The 22119-nt window shown below is 39.5% G+C and overlaps 1 protein-coding gene across 1 annotated transcript; it reads left to right on the top strand.

Moving 5' to 3' along the window:
- On the top strand, positions 1151-20917 carry LOC109725983 (E3 ubiquitin-protein ligase UPL2-like; the record flags this gene model as incomplete). The annotated part of the gene is given in 17 exon segments (XM_020255402.1): positions 1151-1301; positions 1400-1531; positions 4986-5081; positions 5167-5370; positions 5802-12306; positions 12777-13753; positions 14138-14440; positions 14798-15005; positions 15349-15602; positions 16245-16516; positions 16910-18032; positions 18313-18459; positions 18600-18680; positions 18838-19063; positions 19271-19410; positions 19780-19886; positions 20458-20917. Coding segments are annotated over 16 exon segments (10848 nt in total). The 3' UTR covers positions 20561-20917.

The raw sequence follows: 22119 nt of genomic DNA, 5'->3' as shown, positions 1-22119 counted from the left end.
ATCTGATCTCACCGGTCACCACATGTTACAGAGACTTAGTTTAGTATCAAGGTCTATCCAACGCTATTAAATAAAATAGAATTGGGATAAAAATATGTAAGGATATGCTTATACATTCTTCGGAGATCGCAGAAAATATATCGTAATCGATTCATCGCAATCTATATAACGCAATATTACGTACGGAAATAAACAGAATAATAAAAATTCTATCTGACTTAAAAAATTTTCCTGAAAAATCTCATCTCTAATTTTTCATCCGTTTGGTTTAAAAAAAATATAAAATTTTAAAAAGCTTCTTTCCAAATTTTATAAAAAACTAGCATTTTTATTTTCTTAAAGAAATTTAAAAAACAAAAATATTAATTTACTATAAAATTTGAAAAATAATTTTTTTAAAAAAAATTANCCTTTTTTTGAGGAACAAACACCCCAAGTCACCTTGGATATTGCTATTTAATAATAATAAAAAAATAAAAAAGGCTAAATTATATAAAATCTTGAGCTGTAAATATTCGTTTTCTCGCTTTTGCTCCGTGACTTTCAAAAATCATATTTTGTCTTTTAAAATTTAAAAAATATTTTTATAAGGGTACGTCGTTCATAAAATGGGCAGAATAATCAAATCGCTCTTACTTTTTTTATAAGAAAATTTTTTTTTTAATATATTTTTATTATTTTGAAGGGTATTTTAATATAAATTATAAAAAATAATGCTAATGGAGGGGTACTAAATGCAACAACTTGCAACATTGAGAGGAAAAAATATAGATTTTTGAAAGTAAAAAAATAAAATAAAAAAGAGGAGTATTTATAAGGGGGGTTTTTGTAATTTAGCCATAGAAGAAAGGAAAAGCATATTCGAATCCAATACTATCAGACTCGGACTCGGGCTCGAACCCAAACCACCCATTAATTGATCACTCGAACCCGAACCCACACGTGTTTCGCGAACACACCCGAACCCAATAACTCTCTCTCTCTCTGATGCATCGCGCACGCACATATACGCCGACCTACTGTATGTCACCTCTCCTATATAAATCAACCCGTATATATAATTCTCGCCCTATTGTGTGTTTCTTTTCTTTGGTGGCGTGTTCTCCCCCTTTTCTCTCTCTTTCTCTCTCTCTCTCTCTCTCCTCCCCCCTCACCCTCACCCTCACCCTCACCCCCTCTCCACACCGCCCCTCTCTCTTTCCATCCATGTGTATGCATCAGCATCATCAGCATCATCAGCATCATCGACTGATCATCGTCGTGACCAAGCCCTTAGTTTCGCCCTCTCTCGCGATTTCTAGGTATGTCGCTTTTTCTCCCCCTTTTTCCCGATCATTTTTGGCCCTATCTGCGGTTCTTACTCTGATTTCTAGGGTTTTTTGGTGATTTGTTGGGCTAGGGTTTGGATATAGGTGATCTGGGAGCGGCGATGGCCGGGAACAGGTCGTCGGCGAGCTTTTCCCTGCGGCTGCAGCAGATCTTGTCCGGGGGGATGTCGGCGGCGCCCGCCCTGAAGCTGGAGTCGGAGCCGGTGAGCCCTTGATTAGATCGATGCCCTAGTTGTTATCTTTAGATGTTTTTCGATTGCGGTGGAGCACTGTTGTTGATATGCTGCTTGTCGTTTGAATCTAGTGTTACTGTAGTCTGCGGAGTTTCTGCGGTAGTAACTGTAGTTTGTAGATTGGAGTAGTAATTCTTGATTGAGTTGGATCGTTTCCGAATTTGCAGATTCGGTTTTGCGAGTTCAGGATGCTGTTTTTCTCTGGTTGCCCTTTTTGTTTTGGTTGTAAATTTTGAGGGCATTGAATCTGCGTGCAAGTTTTCAAATTAGTGCTTGGAACTCAAAAAGACATCTAATTTTAGTTTGTAGATTTAAGTAGGGTTTGAGATTACCTGCCTTGCCTATTTATGGAGTGCATGCTACTTCAAAGAAGTTTTTGGGATAGAACTAATTTCTTTAGTTGCAGGAAAGCTTTTTTTAGTTTGGGGTTTTGGTCTTCGAGCCGATTATTTGGAACTCTTAAGGAGAAAAAAAGGGGTTCTAATCATTTGCTCTGGGGAAGAATTAATGTAGATGTCGTGACCAGTGTTAGAAAAGGCGCACCCCAGGCGCGCATCTCAGCGCCTAGGCGCAAGGCACGAGTCTCGGCGCCTCAAGGAGTGAGGTCCGCACCTCAGACGCGCCTCGTGATATTTACGTTTAATGTGTTTAGGGTTTGGGTTTTCGGGTTTTGAGTTTCTTCAATATATTCTAAAATGTTAAGGATTTTTCTAAAAAAAAATTCTAATTGGACGTTTTTTTTCCCTTTTCTCTTGGTCGTTCTCTTTTCCACCCCCAATGGCAATAAGTTGCAGCGACAAGAAACAAGAAGCAGCAGCACTTTTAAGTTGAAAGTTGAAATATAATTTTTTTATTTTTAGGCTAATAACATTTATGCATGCGATTTCTTTACTTTTTTATGGTTATTTTGTTTTTGTATAGCTATTTTAGAATTTTTTAACATAAAACATTCATTTAAAATAGGCTTGTTAAGAGTGTTTTATTTTTTATTAGATATGCACCTCACCTTCTTGAGGCGCGCGTCTCGCGGTGCGCCTCGCGCCTAGGCTCCATAAGGTCTTTGGGCCTTTTTGCTTTTTGCGCCTTTTCAAACACTGGTCGTGAAAAGCAAACTAAATCTAGGGTTGACAGATGTGATGATGGTGGATTCTTTGACCGTTTATTTTACTTCTTCTGCACATAATATGTTCTCAATGGGTATCTGAGTGACTAGAGTATCTCACCATGTGTCATAACGTAGATTGTGCAAATTGTCCTATATTTTAGGCCGGAAAAGATGGGAAGTATAGAAATGTTCCATTTTTGAAGTTAATATTGTTATTGGCTGGAAAAACATTATGTAAGTGAATCTAAAATAATGTTTTTTCTTTTTTTTTTTCGTGGCACCGTGTAAACTCTTAGAGCTTTTAGGGTACCCCAATGTTGGCCATGACTATTAATGAGTTTTGTGGGGTTCTCACTTCTAAGTGGTTATAATTACTGCCGGTGCCTATTTATGCAGGTAAAGCTCCTAAAAAAAGCAAAGTAATCAAATTCTTTGATTTGATAATTTGTGCGTTAAGCTGGCTTTTTGGCATCCCATAGATAGTTCATCCTTCTAAACGGTTTCATCGGTCCCATTATTGGACACAAAAGCTGAAGTACTTCATATCCATGTGAAGCAAAGGTATTAGGTCAACATGTTTTAAGTTAACACCGAAAATTTTTAGCAAAGTTTGCAGTTTACAATTCTACAGAGTACAGAGGTGTGACTTGGGAGAGGGGAAGTACATGTCAGTTGTTAGTACGACTAAATAAGTAAAAAACAAAATTCCTATTGCTACTCGTGTTTCATGCACTGTAAAAGTAATAGAATTTGTGTATTTAGATAGTTTTGAATTCAGAGGCATGTTGCTAGCTAGTGGCTACCTATGCATGTGATCGTAGCTGGCAGTTGAAACTGTTACCTTATTAATGATGTGCTTTAAGTTCGAAAATTTGAATTTTTAGTGCAATATAACTATGTATTATAACAAACTAGTTATTTCCATGCTTTTAAACTTCATGGCACTTCATACTTGGAATGTCCGTGTTCAAACTTTTATCATAATTTCCTTTTATGCTAGAACGTATTTTCTGAAAGCTTGGTAGAGCTTTGTGACTTAAGTTACTTGGATAGTCGCTCACATGTGCAACTGCAAAAAAAAAAAGGGTTTTGAGGAGCTCCAAATCAGAGCAAGTGGGCCTAACAATGCCAATATCTATTTGGGTGTCTCCGTTGTTTTGGCATGTGGCCAATATAGACCAGCTCATCATATAAATTACTTCTGTGATAAAAAATTTCTTGATTTACTATCAAAGAGGAAAGGAATTATTTTTTTTTTTTAATAGGTGCACTGCATATGTCACAATTTTTTTATCTCTTTTTTTTTTCGGGGTTACTTGGTTAGTTGCCTATGTGTGGGCTCAATATATGTCATCTATTTGTAATCATTGCAGTAGTTCTCATCTGCTGAAGTTTAAAAGCTAGAACTTATGATAATCTAATGCTGACCTATCTACCATACTTGTGCTTCAGAAAGCTTCCTGGTTTAGCATGATTGAATGGTTTTCTGCAATTTGTGCAAGTCTTTTCTGTGCTGCTGAGTGCTGATTGATTATATCATTTTAGGGAAGAAATGTCAATTCTTAAGCTGATTGATTATATCATTTTAGGGAAGAAATGTCAATTATTAAGCTTAACTTAGCTAATGATATGTTGTGTTAATGCATATTTTTGCTCACTATTACAATGACCAGGCTACCCTATTCTAGACTTTGTTTTGTTAGGTGTTTCTTGTTTTGTTTTTTTTTCTTCTTTAAGTAAAGAAATGTGGGTTTTAAACACAGAATCAATCTGCTAGTTGGTCACTTCCAACTGCATCTTACATCATGTTGGTCCAAGGTTGCCACTTCTAAAAGTTTTTTACTTATCTGCAAGACTAGGCCTCACCTGTGTGATGGTTTTCCTGATCCAACAGGCTTTGGCACATCAAGGCCCATTTTCTGTTATACGGATTAGTATTTAGTACGGTGAAAAACATGCCTCCACCCTTTAATATTTCAAGTCAGATCAGCACTTACATCACACACTTTTGTCTCAAAAAAATTGTGACACTGGCAAAATGGAAAGACTTACCAATCCAGCCTATATCTAAAGTTTAGTTTAGTCTCATAAAATTTGCCAGATCTTTTGTCTGGGTGATATTTTTGGATTGCTTTTGACCAGGACCTTAATGGTAGATTGTCAAATTCACAATTATGAGCATTTTCCAGCTTTTGTATTTGTTAGTGTATAGAATGCACCTTCATCCCTTTAGGGATGGTGTTTCTTATTAAAAAAAAATTTATGAACATGTTTGTTTCTGTTACTAGAAAACTCATATCTGCCATTTGGTGTTTGCAGCCGCCAAAAGTTAAAGCTTTCATTGACAGGGTAATTAAAAGCCCATTACATGACATTGCAATACCTCTTTCCGGTTTCCGTTGGGAATACAACAAGGTGCATTTTCATTTGTTTTGTATGTATAAACTATGTTAGGGTTTTCACCTCACTGTGATCTTATTATTCTGAGATTTGATTACAGGGTAATTTTCATCACTGGAGGCCGCTATTTATGCATTTTGACACATACTTCAAGACATATCTCTCTTCTAGAAAGGACCTTCTTCTCTCTGATAATATCTCGGAGGAAGATCCGTTTCCCAAAAACTCTGTCATACAAATTCTAAGAGTGATGCAAATTATTTTAGAAAATTGCGCCAATAAGACTTCCTTTGGCGGTCTTGAGGTAAGTTGACATATTAAACTCTCGCATCTTGATGGCCTTTACGGTTATGCAGTTACTTTAGGTTTTATTTTAAATGGGGACTGTGAAATCCAAAATTTCATGTATAGCCCTCATAGTTAAAGAATCCCCCACCCCCCTTCTCCCTTTTTTTTTTTCTTTTTTTTTTTGTTTTCTTTGTTTTTGGGTGGGGGTAGGGATGAGGGCTGAGGGTGGTGGGTTTGGAGTTTGCAATGTTGCAAAAAGGTTTTGTGATGGTGGCATTGTTTGTAAGAACAAGACTGTACGTTTGTAAGACAAACTTTATAGAGGGCATACATAAAATTTCAGATCTTGCAAGGGCATATACAATAATTCTATAATTTGTTATAGATAATATAATATCTCTTTACAACAGAACATTGACAGTCTTTTTTCTTTTTTTTCTGGTTCAGCATTTCAAACTATTACTTGCATCCACGGACCCAGAGATTCTAATAGCTGCTTTGGAAACCCTATCTGCACTGGTCAAAATGAATTTCTCCAAGATACATGTGAGTGGAAAGCTGATCTCATGTGGCTCTATAAATAGCCATCTCCTCTCACTTGCACAGGGTTGGGGGAGTAAAGAAGAAGGCTTGGGCTTACATTCATGTGTTGCAGCAAACGAGCATAACCAGCATGAAGGATTATCCCTCTTCCCATTGGATACAGAGAGTAGTAAATCCGATGGCGTCGAATACCGTTTGGGTTCGACCCTTCATTTTGAGTTCAACTTGGGTTCTAATATGTGTGTCATCCATATACCGGATTTACATCTTCGAAAGGAGGATGACTTAACCATCTTGAAGCAAATCGTCGAGCAATACAATGTACCTTTAGAGCACCGGTTCTCATTGCTGACGAGGATAAGATACGCACGTGCTTTCCGCTCTACCAGGGTATGCAGGACGTACAGTCGAATCAGCCTGCTTGCATTTATAGTCTTGGTCCAATCAAATGATGCTCACGATGAGATCGTGTCTTTCTTTGCGAATGAGCCTGAATACACAAATGAATTAATCAGTCTCGTGCGTTCTGAAGATTCTGTTCCTGGTTCTGTTAGGGCCCTTGCCATGCTGGCATTGGGGGCCCAGTTAGCTGCATACGCATCATCCCATGAGCGGGCCCGGATTCTAAATAATTCAAGCATATTTGCGGCTGGTGGGAACCGCATGGTGCTTCTAAGTGTTCTTCAGAAAGCTATTTTATCTCTTCAAAACCCTAATGATGATCCGTCCTCTCCCTTATTCGTTGAAGCTCTTCTGCAATTCTTTCTACTACACGTTCTTTCATCTTCAAGCTCTGGGAGTGCTATAAGGGGGTCGGGAATGGTCCCTCCTCTGTTGCCCCTATTACAAGATAATGATCCAGCTCATATGCACCTTGTTTCTTTAGCAGTGAAGACCCTTCAAAAACTGATGGAGTATAGTAGCCCCGCTGTTTCCTTATTCAAAGATTTGGGAGGGATTGAGCTTTTGACTAATAGACTGCAGATTGAAGTTCAGAGAGTGATTGGGAATGTTGATGACAACAATGCAATGGCAATTGATGAAGATCATTTGTACACACAGAAGCGGCTAATAAAGGTCCTGCTTAAGGCATTGGGTTCTGCGACATACTCTCCAGCAAATTCAAATAGATCTCAGAATACCCTTGATAGTTCCTTACCCGGTTCTCTCTCTCTAATATTCCGTAACGTAAACAAATTTGGAGGAGACATTTATTTCTCAGCAGTAACTGTTATGAGTGAGATAATTCACAAGGACCCGACATGCTTTCCTGCTTTGAATGAACTTGGTCTTCCAGATGCATTTCTCTCATCAGTTGTTGCTGGTATACTGCCTTCATCCAAGGCCCTAATCTGTGTTCCTAATGGCCTCGGTGCAATATGTCTCAATAATAGAGGACTGGATGCTGTTAAGGAGACTTCTGCCTTGAGGTTTCTCATAGAGACATTCACTAGCAGGAAATATTTGGTGGCTATGAATGAAGGTGTTGTCCTTTTAGCAAATGCAGTGGAGGAGCTTCTTCGTCATGTAACTTCTTTAAGAAGCACCGGTGTTGATATAATAATAGAAATTATTAACAAGATTTCGTCCTTTGGGGAAGACAAAAGCAAGGACGAGAGCACCGACATGGAGACCGATATTGAAAACAAAGCAAGTGAAGGACATGACTTAGTGAGTTCCATGAACTCTGGCTCCGATGGCATCAGCGATGAGCAGTTTGTGCAGCTATGCATTTTTCATGTCATGGTTTTGGTTCATCGAACGATGGAAAATTCCGAGACTTGCAGATTGTTTGTAGAGAAAGGAGGTGTTGAAGTTCTGCTAAAGCTTCTCCTTAGACCCAGCATTACACAGTCATCTGAAGGGATGCCAATCGCTTTGCATAGCACTGTGGTCTTCAAGGGCTTCACACAGCATCACTCTGTGCCTCTCGCGCGCGCATTTGCCTCCTCTTTAAGGGAGCATCTGAAAAAAGCTTTAAGTGGGTTTACTTCAACTTCTGGCTCATTTCTTCTGGACCCCAAAGCTGTACCGGATAATGGAATCTTTTCTTCTCTCTTTGTTGTTGAGTTCCTTCTTTTCCTTGGTGCTTTGAAGGATAATCGTTGGATGAGTGCGTTACTCACTGAATTTGGAGACACAAGCAGGGATGTACTCAAAGATATAGGACGGGTCCACCGAGAAGTTCTGTGGCAAATTGCCCTTCTTGAAGACTCAAAAATTGAGACAGATGCTGACTCATCCTCTTCTGCAAATGACACACAGCGGGTGGACCCAACTGCAGATGAATCTGAAGATAATCGATTTAGCTCGTTCAGGCAATATCTGGATCCTTTGTTGAGGCGGAGGGCATCAGGGTGGAGCATAGAATCTCAAGTTTCTGACCTCATTAATATATATCGGGATCTTGGCCGCACTGCTAGTGGCAGTTCACATAGACTCAGTTCAGACAATTTTCCAAGTTTGCGGCTTTTGTCAAGTTCCCAAGGTGAGCAATCCACTCCTGCCGATGCAAGTACTAGTAGCAGTAGCAGCAAGGTAGAAGAGGATAAAAGGAGATCTTATTATTTATCTTGCCGTGACATGATGAGATCACTGTCTTACCACATCAACCATCTTTTCACGGAGGTTGGGAAAGCAATGCTGCTCACTTCTCGTCGTGAAAATAATCCTGTGAATATATCCCCTTCTGTTGTTTCTGTTGCTACTACTATGTCCTCCATTGTATTGGATCACTTGAACTTTGAAGGGCATGCAAGTCCAACTGAAAGGGAGGTCTCTGTAACCACGAAATGCCGATACCTTGGGAAAGTCATTGAATTTATCGACGGCTTTCTCTTAGACAGGCCCGAATCATGTAATCCAATAATAGTAAACTGCTTTTACGGCCATGGCGTTATTAATGCAATCTTAACCACCTTCGAAGCCACTAGTCAGTTGCTCTTTGCAGTAAACTGGGTCCCTGCTTCTCCAATGGAGACCGATAGTATGAGCTCTAAGGAGGAAAAGGAAGAAAATGATTATTCTTGGTTGTATGGTCCATTGGCCAGCTATGCTACAACTATGGACCATCTTGTTACATCATCCTTCATTCTCTCTTCTTCGACGAAGCAGTTACTTGAGCAAACTATTGCAAATGGCACTGTTCCATTTCCTCATGATGCTGAAACACTTGTAAAATCACTTCAGTCCAAGGTATTAAAGGCAGTGCTCCCTATCTGGACCCATCCTCACTTTGCTGAGTGCAATATGGAGTTTGTTAGTGCTATGATATCGATTTTGAGGCATGTTTATACGGGGGTCGAAGTTAAGAATGTTGTAGGCAATATTGGAGCACGCTTGGCTGGCCCCCCTCCCGACGAGTCAGCAATATCACTAATAGTTGAGATGGGCTTTTCTCGGGCGAGGGCTGAAGAAGCTTTAAGGCAGGTGGGAACAAACAGTGTTGAAATTGCGACTGATTGGTTGTTTTCACACCCAGAGGAACCTCAAGAAGATGATGAACTGGCTCGTGCTCTTGCAATGTCTTTAGGGAACAATGATTCTTCGTCAAAGGAAGATGAAGCTGCAAAATCTAATGAAATTGAGCTTGAAGAGGAGACAGTTCAATTGCCTCCAGTTGATGAGATACTATCCTCATGTGTCAAACTTCTCCAGACAAAGGAATCGTTAGCTTTCCCTGTTCGAGATCTACTCGTGATGATTTGCTCACAAAATGATGGCCAGCACCGATCAAAGATTCTCACATATATTATTGATCACGTGAAAAGTTGCTGCATAGTGCCTGACCAATCGAGGCATACTACATTGTCTGCTCTATTGCATGTTCTTGCCTTAGTTCTCCATGATGATGTGGCTGCACGAGAAGTTGCCTCACAAGCTGGTCTGGTGAAGATATCTTTGGATCTGCTTTCTGGGTGGGAAATTGGCTCGTTCGATGGTGACAAGAAACCAGAGGTTCCAAAGTGGGTCACTGCCTGTTTCCTTTCTATCGATCGTATGTTGCAGGTTGACCCAAAATTGACTCCAGAAATTATCGAACAGGAGCTTCTGAAGAAGGAAAACACCGCCGTTACCCAAACTTCTGTTGTTATTGAAGAGAACAAGAAGGATCTTGAATCCTCGCTGAACAGGCGTTTCTTGGATATTGACAATCAGAAGAGGCTCTTAGAGATTTGTTGCAGATGTATCAAAAGCCATTTACCTTCGGAGACAATGCACGTGGTGCTTCAGTTATGTGCTACACTCACAAAAGTCCATTCAGCTGCTGTTAGTTTTCTTGATTCTGGAGGCTTGCATGCTTTACTTAGCTTGCCTACCACCAGCTTATTTCCAGGATTTAATGCTGTGGCGGCTGCAATTATCCGGCACATTCTAGAAGACTCACACACTCTCCAGCAAGCCATGGAGTTAGAGATTCGACATAGTCTTCTAACTGCTGCAAATAGGCATTCAAATGCTAGGGTCACCCCGCGAAGTTTTGTCCAAAATTTGGCTTTTGTTATATCGCGGGATCCAGTTGTTTTTATGAGAGCTGCTCAGGCTGTATGTCAGATTGAGATGGTAGGTGATAGACCATATCTTGTGTTGCTGAAAGACCGTGAGAAAGAGAAAGAGAAAGAGAAAGAGAAAGAGAAAGAGAAGACTAAGGACAAAGACAAAGACAAAGACAAAGACAAAGACAAAGACAAAGCAATCGAGAAAGATAAGTCGGCAGCAGCTGAGGGTGCTAAACTCACAGATTCGAATGCGAAGGCTGCCAAAACTCATCGAAAATCCCCTCAAAGTTTTGTAGCTGTAATTGAGCATTTGCTAGATTTAGTTGTTTCTTATGTTCCTCCTCCCCCAAAAGCCGAGGATCAATCTGAAGGTGTTTCTACTAACACCTCAGTGGTGGACATGGACATTGACACTTCCACTTCAGCTAAGGGTAAAGGGAAGGCTATTGCTGTTTCTTCTGACGACAACAAAACTGCTGCTCAGGAGGCTTCAGCTTCCCTCGCGAAAACTGCTTTTCTGTTGAAGTTGTTGACAGAGATACTCTTGACTTATTCTTCTTCGATTCATATTCTTCTTCGTCGGGACGCAGGCATATCAGGTATTAGCAGCAGCGGCGTATTCAGTAATATTCTTCACAAATTTCTCCCTTATCCTGCGAAAGAAAAGAAAGACAAGAAGGCTGATGGAGATTGGAGGCAGAAGTTAGCTAGCAGGTCTAACCAGTTCTTGGTGGCATCATCTATACGTTCCACAGAGGGGCGGAGAAGGATATTTTCAGAAATTAATAATGTTTTTGTTGACTTCATCGATTCATCTGGCGGATGCAAGGCTCCAAATTATAGTATGAATGCATTTGTTGATCTCCTTAATGATATCCTCGCTGCTCGCTCCCCGACTGGTTCAAATATTTCAGCAGAGGCTTCGGTAACGTTTATAGATGTTGGGTTAGTTCGATCGTTGATGAAAACCCTACAAGTTCTGGACTTGGACCATGCTGACTCATCGAAGATTGTGACCGGAATCATTAAGGCTCTTGAATCAGTTACTAAGGAATATGTTCATTCAGCTGATCTTAATGCGAGAGGGGACAACAATTCTTCAAATCTTGCTTCTAATCTAAATCAACCGGACTCATCTTTTACTGTCGGTAATAGATTCCAGTCCCTGGAAACAACATCCCAACCTGATCATAATGCTGATGCAGCGGACCATATGGAAGAACCTTTCAATGCTGTGCAGGATTCAGGCAGTTCAGACTCTGGTACAGATGATATGGATCATGACCGTGAGTTGAATCGCGAAGCTGAAGATGATTTCATGCATGAAAATTCGGAAGATGGTGCTGGCAATGAGAATGGTGTGTCTACCGTTGAAATCACATTTGATATTCCAAGGGAGGATGATATGGCTGATGAAGATGATGACGATGATGATGAAGACATGTCAGGGGATGATGGAGATGAAGCTGAGGAAGATGATGAAGATGAGGACGACGAAGACGATGACGATGAAGAAAATAATGATTTGGAGGAAGATGAAGTCCACCAGATATCGCATCCTGACACGGATCAGAATGATCACGAGATTGACGATGAAGAATTTGATGAGGACATGTTAGAGGAGGATGATGACGAGGACGAGGATGATGATGGAGTTGTCCTCCGGCTTGAAGAGGGCATTAATGGTATAAATGTTTTTGACCATATTGAGGTTTTTGGTGGGAACAACAATTTTCCTGGTGATACATTGCGTGTGTTGCCTCTCGACATATTTGGCTCGAGACGCCAAGGTCGCACTACGTCTATATACAACCTCCTTGGAAGAGGTGGTGATCACGGGGCCCATCTAGAACATCCTCTGTTGGAGGGGCCTTCTTCCTTAAGGCACCTTGTTCGGCAAAGACAGTCAGGTGCTTCACTAACTTTTTGGGCCATGAAACCTTTTTTTTTTTTTGATTCTTTGTTTTATCTTTTTATGGTTTAATTCTCTTTGCTGTTTAGAAATGATGTAGGGTTCTACACATATATATCCCTTTAAATTCTCTCTATTTATTTATGTAGAAAATCAGACTTTTCCTAGGTTTCTCAAAAGTGCAGTTTCTTACTAACTGCCCTTGAGTTAGGGAGTCACCGTATTCATAGGGAGAAGTTGGTTTCGCATTAGAATAAAGGTAGACTTTTGTAGATTTAGCGATATATGTTTATGAAATAGTTTTTGACTAGCATGTGTTGGAGACATTAGATGTTAAAAGTAATCTCACTGGGTAGATATGTACATATATCGTAAGAATAAGAAGAAGAAACCTAAGAGTGTTCAAACAATTAATTCAACATAATAAGATGTTTCTTTGGCTGATGCATTTATCTTGAAAATTTTCAGACAATGTAGTTGATGCAGCTTTCTCGAGTAGAAATCACGACAATACTTCATCCCGTTTGGATGCTATATTCCGAACAATTAGAAGCGGGCGACATGGACACCGTTTTGACATGTGGCTGGATGACAGGGCCCAACGTGGTATATCTAATACTCCGACAGTTCCTCAAGGCATTGAGGATTTACTAGTTTCCTATTTAAGGAGGCCTACACCTGAACAACCTTCTAACCCTAACGGCTCTTCAACTCATCCCCAAGAAAATGAACCCAACCCATTGCAGAGACCAGAAACTGAAGCAAGGGTAGAAGAACCTGTAGTACAAGGTGCAAACAATGGTTCAGAAAACACTTCCGATATTGCACCTCCAGATGGTGATTCACTTCAGGAAAGAGATTCACTTCAAGAAAGAGATGCACCCAATGCAAGCGAACAGGTTACTATGCAGCTTGAACGCAGCGAAACTGCTGTTCGAGATGTAGAAGCCATAAGCCAAGCAAGCAGCGGAAGTGGGGCCACACTTGGGGAGAGCCTTCGAAGCTTGGAGGTGGAAATTGGAAGTGCCGATGGACATGTGCCTATAAGCAGTAGAGATATTTCTGTGGTGAGTGTCAGTGAAGTCCCACAAAACCCTAGTCAAGAAGCTGAGCAGGGCGGCCTACAAGAGGAGCAGCAGGCTGATAGGCAAGCGGATGCGGACTCAATTGACCCGACTTTTCTAGAAGCACTCCCAGAGGATCTGAGGGCTGAAGTGCTTAACTCGCGTCAGAATCAAGTAGGGCAGCCTTCTGCTGAGCAGTCTCAGGCAGATGGAGAAATTGATCCTGAATTTCTTGCTGCTCTTCCGCCTGATATTCGTGAAGAAGTCTTAACACAGCAACGCGCTCAAAGGCTGCAGCAATCACGAGAATTGGAAGGGCAGCCCGTTGAAATGGATGCCGTTTCTATTATTGCAACCTTTCCATCAGATATACGTGAAGAGGTAGGAATAATGACACTTCATGCTTTATTTCTTGTTACATGCTTGTTGATTTTAATTTTGTAACTATTTCATAGACAATTCTGGCTGCAGTTCTCAATGGGCTTTTACTTGTATATTTCTGCAAAATCATTTGTTCAGGTGTATACCCTGTAAGGTCTGAAGTTTGTCGTACAGCCCTTTGAAAGCGCTATTTCATACAAAACGATTCCTGATATTTGGTGAATGATAGATATATTGGGAGTTGTTTTAAATTAGAAGTTGCCTTTAAAAAAAAATAAAATAGAAAAAAGAGGGTTCTGTTGGTTTGGGAACAATATTGATTCCTGAAGAAGCTAACTAGTCGTATCTGTATGATATCTTACAGTTTCTATATGCATATTTCAGGTACTTTTGACCTCTCCAGATACTCTGCTGGCTACTCTGCCTCCCGCCCTTGTTGCTGAAGCTACTATGTTGCGGGAAAGGTTTGCTCACCGGTATCATAACAGCGGGCTCTTTGGCATGAACTCGAGAAGCAGGCGGGGTGATTCCTCTCGACGTGGTGAAATAGGCGGTTCTGGTTTAGATAGAAGTGCTGGAGATTCTGCTTCACGTAAATTAACTAGCAAGATGGTTGAAGCTGATGGGGCTCCTCTAGTGGACATGGATGCTCTAAAAGCTTTGATTAGGCTGCTTCGTGTCGTTCAGGTAAATAATTTACTGTTTCTCTTGGCCTTTTTACTTTAGTTCTTGTTTGACCTGTCTTGGTTTCTGGAAAAGCTCTCCACCTGTCTTGGCATTCAGGAACCAGGAAATTGATCTGGAGCTTTTATGTTGGTGAGAAGCTAAGAATGAGAAAGAAGCTTAAAAAGCAGGCGTTTAGCCATTAGAAGCTTCTATTTTTGGTGAAGGAAGAAGCTAGAAAAGAGATTTTAATGAAAAAGCTATCAATTCTTCTTATAGCAGCTTACACAAACACTTCGGCAGAAGCTCTAGCTAGGCCGTATTGACCTTAGTGATTTTGAGATTTTGTTTTACTGACACTTCTGATTTGTGATTTTGCAGCCCCTGTACAAAGGTCAACTGCAGAGGCTTCTTTTGAACCTCAGTTCACATCAAGAAACAAGAGCTTCTTTGGTGCAAATTCTGGTAGATATGCTTATGCTTGATCTCCAGGGATTTTCTGGTAAATCAGTTGATGCTGCCGAGTCCCCATTCAGATTGTATGGTTGTCAAAGCTACATAACATACTCCCGTCCTCAACATGCGGATGGTATTTTGTTTTTTTAATTTTATTTTAGTTACTTTCCTGTTAAAAAAATTTGCTCTGATGCATCAATTTTCTTCTTTTCTGTGTTTATTTAATTTATGGTTAATTACCGATTGAGCCCCCTATGTTAATTTCAAACGTCGTACGTTAATTTGTTACAATTGAAACTCTTGAGGACGGTCAAACTTTAGGGGTTACATTTGTAATTAACCCTTCAGATTATTATTTGTTTTGCTTGCATTTAAGAATATACTACTAAAATTTTCTATAGAAAATAGAAGTTATTATATGAAGCATGTATGAATCTACTTTGTTCTGTCTCTTATCTCTTTATTCACATCTGTAGGAGTGCCGCCATTGGTTTCTCGCCGTGCACTAGAAACCCTGACATACTTGGCCAGAAATCATCCAAATGTGGCGAGACTCTTGCTTCACCTAGAGCTTCCTCATCAAATCGAAACTTCTGATAAGGCGCGTGGGAAGGCCATCATCATGGAAGAACAGAGGCTGGAAGATAAGAAGGGTGTTTTTGCTATTGTGCTGCTGCTGCGTCTCTTAAATCAACCCTTGTACATGAGGAGTGTAGCTCATCTTGAACAGGTATGCGACTTTGGTTGGTAGGAAACTTGCATCAATATCCCTGCAAAGTCATCTATTTGAAAGTATATATTACTGCAAAAGCTGAATTTTCATTTATGCCCCGTAAATGTGTTGTTTCTACAAAACTACCCTAAAGGTAGTCATCCTTTCATGGAGGGGAGTCGGTAAGGTGTAACAGAAGTCTGCTATAGAGGGCCATTTTGTAAGCGCAGGGTAGGCCATTTTGTAAGCGCATGGGTATGTATTTGAGAAATTACATTTCTTCATTTGGTAGTCGAAAATGGAACACCATTTCTAAACTACTCATTTCAGCTCTACTGTGAAATCTAGTGCACAAATCCATTTGATTTCTCTTAAACTGGGAAGCTTTTTTAGAAATTTTTAGTGATTTTCATATATTTTCGAATTATGAAAATAATTTGTATGATGAAACGATTGATTACTTATGTTTTGAAGTTGTTGATTGATTCTTCTTCTTTGCCTGTCCTTCTTTGGTTTTGGTTAGTTTTTGATAGTCATATATGAAAATTACGATTATTATGTAAATAGATCATTCTGCAGGGTTATACACATTGTTCTCTTGTTGTTATTGCTGTGAATTGAGCTGACATATTTGAACACTCTGTGCGCTTGCTGTTACAGTTATTAAACCTTCTTGAAGTTGTCATGGTCAATGCTGACAACGACTCAGATCAATCTGGTAAATCCGAAGCATCTCCTGATAAACCCTCCGGTTCCGAGAGCACCATGCAGGATGCACACGATAATGCCAACGCTGCTGGATCTTCTGCTGCCATCGATCATGAGACTAAACCCGAAGCAGCCAATAGCGGTGAAAGTTCACTGCGTGCTGTTTTGCTCAGCCTACCTCAAGCTGAACTTAGGCTACTGTGTTCGTTGCTTGCACGTGAAGGGTATGTTCCTTCAATTTTTGTGAAATGCTTGGGAACTGGGTGACATGTTTGGCTTCTGATACAACTTTTCTCCTACAAAAGACGTAAAGTTTTGGAAATTGTCTTGGCTTCTAAAACAACAACTTTACTATCAAAAATTTCTGGAAACTGGGCATTTCATAACAAACAGCCTTTGCTATGGGTTGAAATCTCAGCTGAGCTTTTAGGCCTCAAGTAGCAGAAGCTTCAATTTGAAGCTTCTGCATGACTGCTTCTGCAAATCGTTTCTGCAGTATGTATGCAGTAAACATATAGTATCATCTTGCTTTTTTTTTTTTTTTTTTTTTTTTTTGAGTCAATGTGAAATATCAAACCATCATGTTAAACAGTTTGGTTGCGTAATTTTATGTGCAGACTATCAGATAATGCATATGTTCTGGTGGGTGAGGTATTGAAGAAGATTGTGGCTCTGGCCCCCATGTACTGCAGCCTCTTTATAACAGAGCTTGCACACTCAATGCAAAACTTAACAGCACGAGCGATGGATGAACTGCAGTTATATTCGGACGCTGAAAAGGCCCTTATCAGCTCGTCCTCGACGAATGGGACTGCAATCCTTAGGGTTTTGCAGTCACTGAGCTCTCTTGTTGCCACACTACAGGACAAAAAGGATCCACTTTTACACCCAGAAAAGGATTTTTCTGATGCTCTTTCAAAAGTGTGGGATATAAACTCAGCATTGGAATCCTTGTGGCTTGAGCTCAGCAACTGCATAGGAAAAATCGAGAGCTCCTCAGAATCCCCGTCCGATATCGTATCGACTGCTGCGAATGCAGGACCCTCAAATGCAGGTGTTGCTCCTCCGCTGCCAGCTGGCACCCAAAATATACTGCCATATATAGAATCATTCTTTGTGACTTGCGAGAAGTTACACCCCGGCCAATCGGAGGCGGTTCAAGATTACGCACCTTCGACACCTTCTGATATAGAAGAAGCCTCGACGTCAAGTGGTGGGGGGCCAAAGTCGACTTCAGGAAGTCATTTCCATGTCGACGAGAAGCATGGTGCTTTCGTGAAGTTCTCAGAGAAGCACAGGAAGTTGTTGAACGCCTTCATTCGTCAAAATCCGGGCTTACTTGAGAAATCATTTTCTTTGATGCTGAAAGTTCCACGATTCATCGATTTTGACAATAAGAGGGCCCACTTCCGATCAAAAATTAGGCACCAGCATGATCATCATCAGGGTCCGGTGCGTATCTCCGTGCGGCGGGCGTACATACTGGAGGACTCATATAACCAGCTTAGGATGCGATCACCGCAGGATTTGAAGGGTAGGTTGACCGTTCATTTTCAAGGAGAGGAAGGTATTGATGCTGGCGGGCTCACCAGGGAGTGGTATCAGTTACTGTCGCGTGTAATTTTTGATAAGGGTGCTCTTCTATTCACGACTGTGGGTAATGAGTCGACCTTTCAACCAAACCCTAATTCCGTTTACCAGACAGAACATCTCTCATACTTCAAGTTTGTTGGGCGTGTGGTGAGTAACTTTTGTTGTTATTCATTTTATTTTTCTTTAATTGTTTTATCGGCAAAAATCACATGCAAAACCTTTCAGCTACCTACCTGTAGTGTTCATGTTTGCTCTATTGAAAATTTTGTGAATACCCTAGACTTCCCTGTAAATTAGTGGGGAAGTGTTGTAAATACACATCTGGCAAAGGCATTTATGGGAAGCATTAGATTTTCGTGCCATCTGTGATGTCACGAAATTTTAGGCATATATCTGATGTATTAGCGACATTATCTGCGTTTTCCAGGTTGGTAAAGCACTCTTCGATGGCCAGCTTCTCGATGTTCATTTCACTCGATCTTTCTACAAGCATATTCTGGGAGTTAAGGTTACTTATCATGACATTGAGGCGATCGATCCTGATTACTATAAGAACCTAAAATGGATGCTTGAGGTATGCTTTTTCATTTTCTCTTTTTGGAATTCATTACATTATTGTTAAACCTATTGTTGATATTTTGAAACTTGACAACTTCAATATTGAACTGTAACTAATTAATTAATTAATTATTTATTTATCTTTTGATGCTACAGAACGATATAAGTGATATTTTGGACCTCACCTTTAGTATGGATGCTGATGAAGAGAAGCTCATACTTTATGAGAAAGCAGAGGTAGCGGCTTCTTAAGTTTCATTTTTTTTCCCCCTTTATTCAAAAATTTCACTACAGTTGTGTAACCCCATTATAGATATGCATATTTGTAAAAGAAATAGTTCGTTATGTGAGAAATTCTGTTAGTTGCTTGTGCTGATATGTGCGCTCTATGCAGGTGACTGATTGTGAGTTGATTCCTGGAGGCCGGAATATTAGGGTTACTGAAGAAAATAAGCACGAATACGTAAATCGAGTAGCAGAGCATCGGCTAACAACGGCTATCAGGCCTCAAATAAATGCATTTTTAGAAGGCTTTAATGAGTTGATTCCTCGGGAGCTCATATCCATCTTCAACGACAAAGAGCTGGAACTGCTAATCAGTGGCCTTCCGGATATTGATTGTAAGTTTTGTCTTTTGAAATATTTACAACGATACCTCTGTAGAATCTGTAACTTAGTTTCGTACGAGTAGAGTCTTATACTTCAAAAATTGTCCAGCCTGAAATAACGGCTGCAAGAAATTACACTGTTGCGGATATATGTGAAAATAAAGTTTTCACACTGTTGTATGACTCCTTCCCCCCCCCCCTTTTGTCGATTTTTTCTAGTGGACGATTTAAGAGCGAATACAGAGTATTCTGGCTACAGCAGCGCCACCCCTGTAATCCAGTGGTTCTGGGAAATCGTTCAGGGCTTCAGCAAGGAGGATAAAGCTCGATTCCTCCAGTTTGTGACTGGCACTTCCAAGGTACTATGCCCACCAATTATTTCTGCTTCATACTCTCGCATATTTTCTATCAGTTATTTTTCATTTCTGGTCACCTTTCTAGCTATTCATTTGAATGTGTAATAAAACTTTTCTGCTATGAGAGAATCAAAGGGATATTTGGGTAGCAATTGATACATCCATTCTCCCTCAGAGTGGTTTAACCTTAAATAGTATTAGTGGAGACCCCTTCCTCCTCTTTTTAAGTATAAGCATCATCAACATTCTCTCTTTCTTTTAGCCGACAGGATTATACTTATTACCTATTTGTTTTTTTCCCCGCCCTCTCATCATGGGTAATGGGTATATTTTCTTTGTCAGTTTTCTCACTGATTTAACTTGAATCCGTAGGTTCCATTGGAAGGATTCAGTGCTCTTCAGGGAATCTCAGGTTCGCAGAGGTTTCAGATTCACAAGGCTTATGGCACCACCCACCATCTCCCGTCCGCTCATACCTGGTATCATCTTATTCTTTCCCTTTTTTCCGAACTTGGAGCTGTAATTTATGATTTTTTGCTTTTTTTTAAAAAAAATAATCTCCAGGAGACCAGCCGCTACAATTTCGGTACAAAACCACTACAAATTAAAATTGTGGACTTTTTTTTTTTTTTTCGGTAATTGAACATTGAATTTGAATGTCAAGCCGATTAGGCCTATGTTTTATGTAAATATGAACCGTCATAAATATTCTTTTGATCATAACAATAGTGTTTAGAACTCGCAAGTGATCGTGCGAGTTAAACTCCTACATTCGATTTGAAATCAATATGGAACATGTACTTGAAAAGTTGCTAAAATTTTGTTAGAAACTCTAGTTTAAAGACTTGAGAAAGTTTTTAATTTAAAATTGAAACAAGCTAGCCCTGTGTTCTAGGTGTCAAAAATGATCTGTTAACGAAGTTCATCTGGATCAATCAACTAAACAAATAATTCCTGCTAAACATATGAATTAATCCCTTTCAACATTCTACTCAGAAAGTGATCTCATTTTCGTCGCCCCCCTTTTTTTTTCCAACTATTTTGTTGCAGCTTCAACCAACTAGACCTGCCAGAGTACACCTCCAAAGAGCAGCTGCAGGAGAGGCTGCTCCTTGCGATCCACGAAGCAAACGAAGGGTTTGGATTTGGCTGAGCAAAATCCGGGCCTTGCGATCCGCACCGTCCGATTTTGTACATAAACAAAACCAGAGAGCTGCTGCGTAAGGGGCCGAGCGCAAGCGACCGCCGACCGTAATTTGACTTGTGTCGAAAGAGCGAACGAGAGCCGTTGGATCGTCAGTGTACATCGTTTATTGGACACATATAATATGAGCTGATTTTAACTGCTGGGATGATGGATTTTTAACTTCAATATAATGTTTTCTCCTTTCTCTTTCTTTTTTTTGTTTTAAGTGGTCCTGCAAGTTTTATGCTGCAGATGATGATGATATATGAATGGGGAAAGTGGTGGTGGATTCGTGATTTTAGTAGATATTTTCGCTTCATGTTATTACTTTTCTTTTTTATTTCCCTTTTTGGATCAGAGATGGAGAGGCATTTTTTTTTTTTTTTAAACTAAAATAATTTGTGTTGTTTGCATTGTTCTCTGTTTATGCTTTTTTTCTTTTTCCCCTCTTTCCTTGCATATTTGTCTGGTTAATCAACTGTGTGGAATGGTGAGTGAAATTTGTAAAAACATACAAACAACTATCTCGCAATATTAAAATAATTTAGCTTCTGTTGTAAAACACTCATCTTGCCTCTCCTACTCGGGGATTATGCGGTGAGATAGTAGCGACGCGCTTAAAAGTTTCTGGGACAAAGAAATGCTTAAGGTGGTGATTTGTTGGTTGCATATAATTATAAATGTAGTAGTTAATAAATAATACGGTGTTACTGATATATCAAAGAGTCTCTTTCAATCCACACCTGTATTATTTGAGAGATAGTTTACTATAATATATATATATATATATATAATATTTTTTTATTAATTATGATAGGACGGATGAATTTAAGAGAGATAATCTTATTAGTGGGAGAGGCTACGTATATTTTAGACTTTTTCGTTACGTGGATTCATGCTGGCGCACGCGTTTTCGTGAACCTGCATTTTCGTGGCCCACTCACAGTAGTGCGCGCGCGTACGTTTCAACCAAAAATTTCAAACCCATCAAATATTAAAATGCTTCAATATAATATAGGAAAATTTTCAAAAATTTCTCTCGTGGTTTCGCATTTTCTCACTTTAGTACCTCGTGGTTTAAAGTGTATTAATTTGTTCCTTTGTGATTTCGTTCTTCTCTTTTTAGTATCAATTTTATTATTATTTTTTTCTTGAATCAGTGAAAAAGTTAAAATTAAAGGATACTAAAGTAAATATTAGATAAATCTAGATAGCTATATGAAGTTTTTTTTGTATATAATTTAACGAAATATTAAGAAAAAAAGCTGCCGAAAAGATAAAAATAAAATCACAGGGGGGCAAATTGATACACTTTAAACTACAGGGTACTAAGTGAGAAAGTGCGAAACCACAGGATTTTTTTTGAAGTTTTTTCTAAAATATATCATTCTCTCACACTTTTTATTTTTATATTATTTATTTTTTATGAAACAAACAGTAAAATTGAATAAACTTTAATTCTATAGTTATGCAATCAAATATCAAAAGAAAAATAAAATTTACTTAAATTTTAGTTTATTTAAAAA

This window comes from Ananas comosus, linkage group 20 (genome assembly GCF_001540865.1).
Source record: "Ananas comosus cultivar F153 linkage group 20, ASM154086v1, whole genome shotgun sequence".
NCBI classification, from domain to species: Eukaryota; Viridiplantae; Streptophyta; class Magnoliopsida; order Poales; family Bromeliaceae; genus Ananas; species Ananas comosus.
The sequence above is the reverse complement of the archived record's forward strand: the minus strand, read 5'-3'. Positions and strand labels throughout refer to the sequence as shown.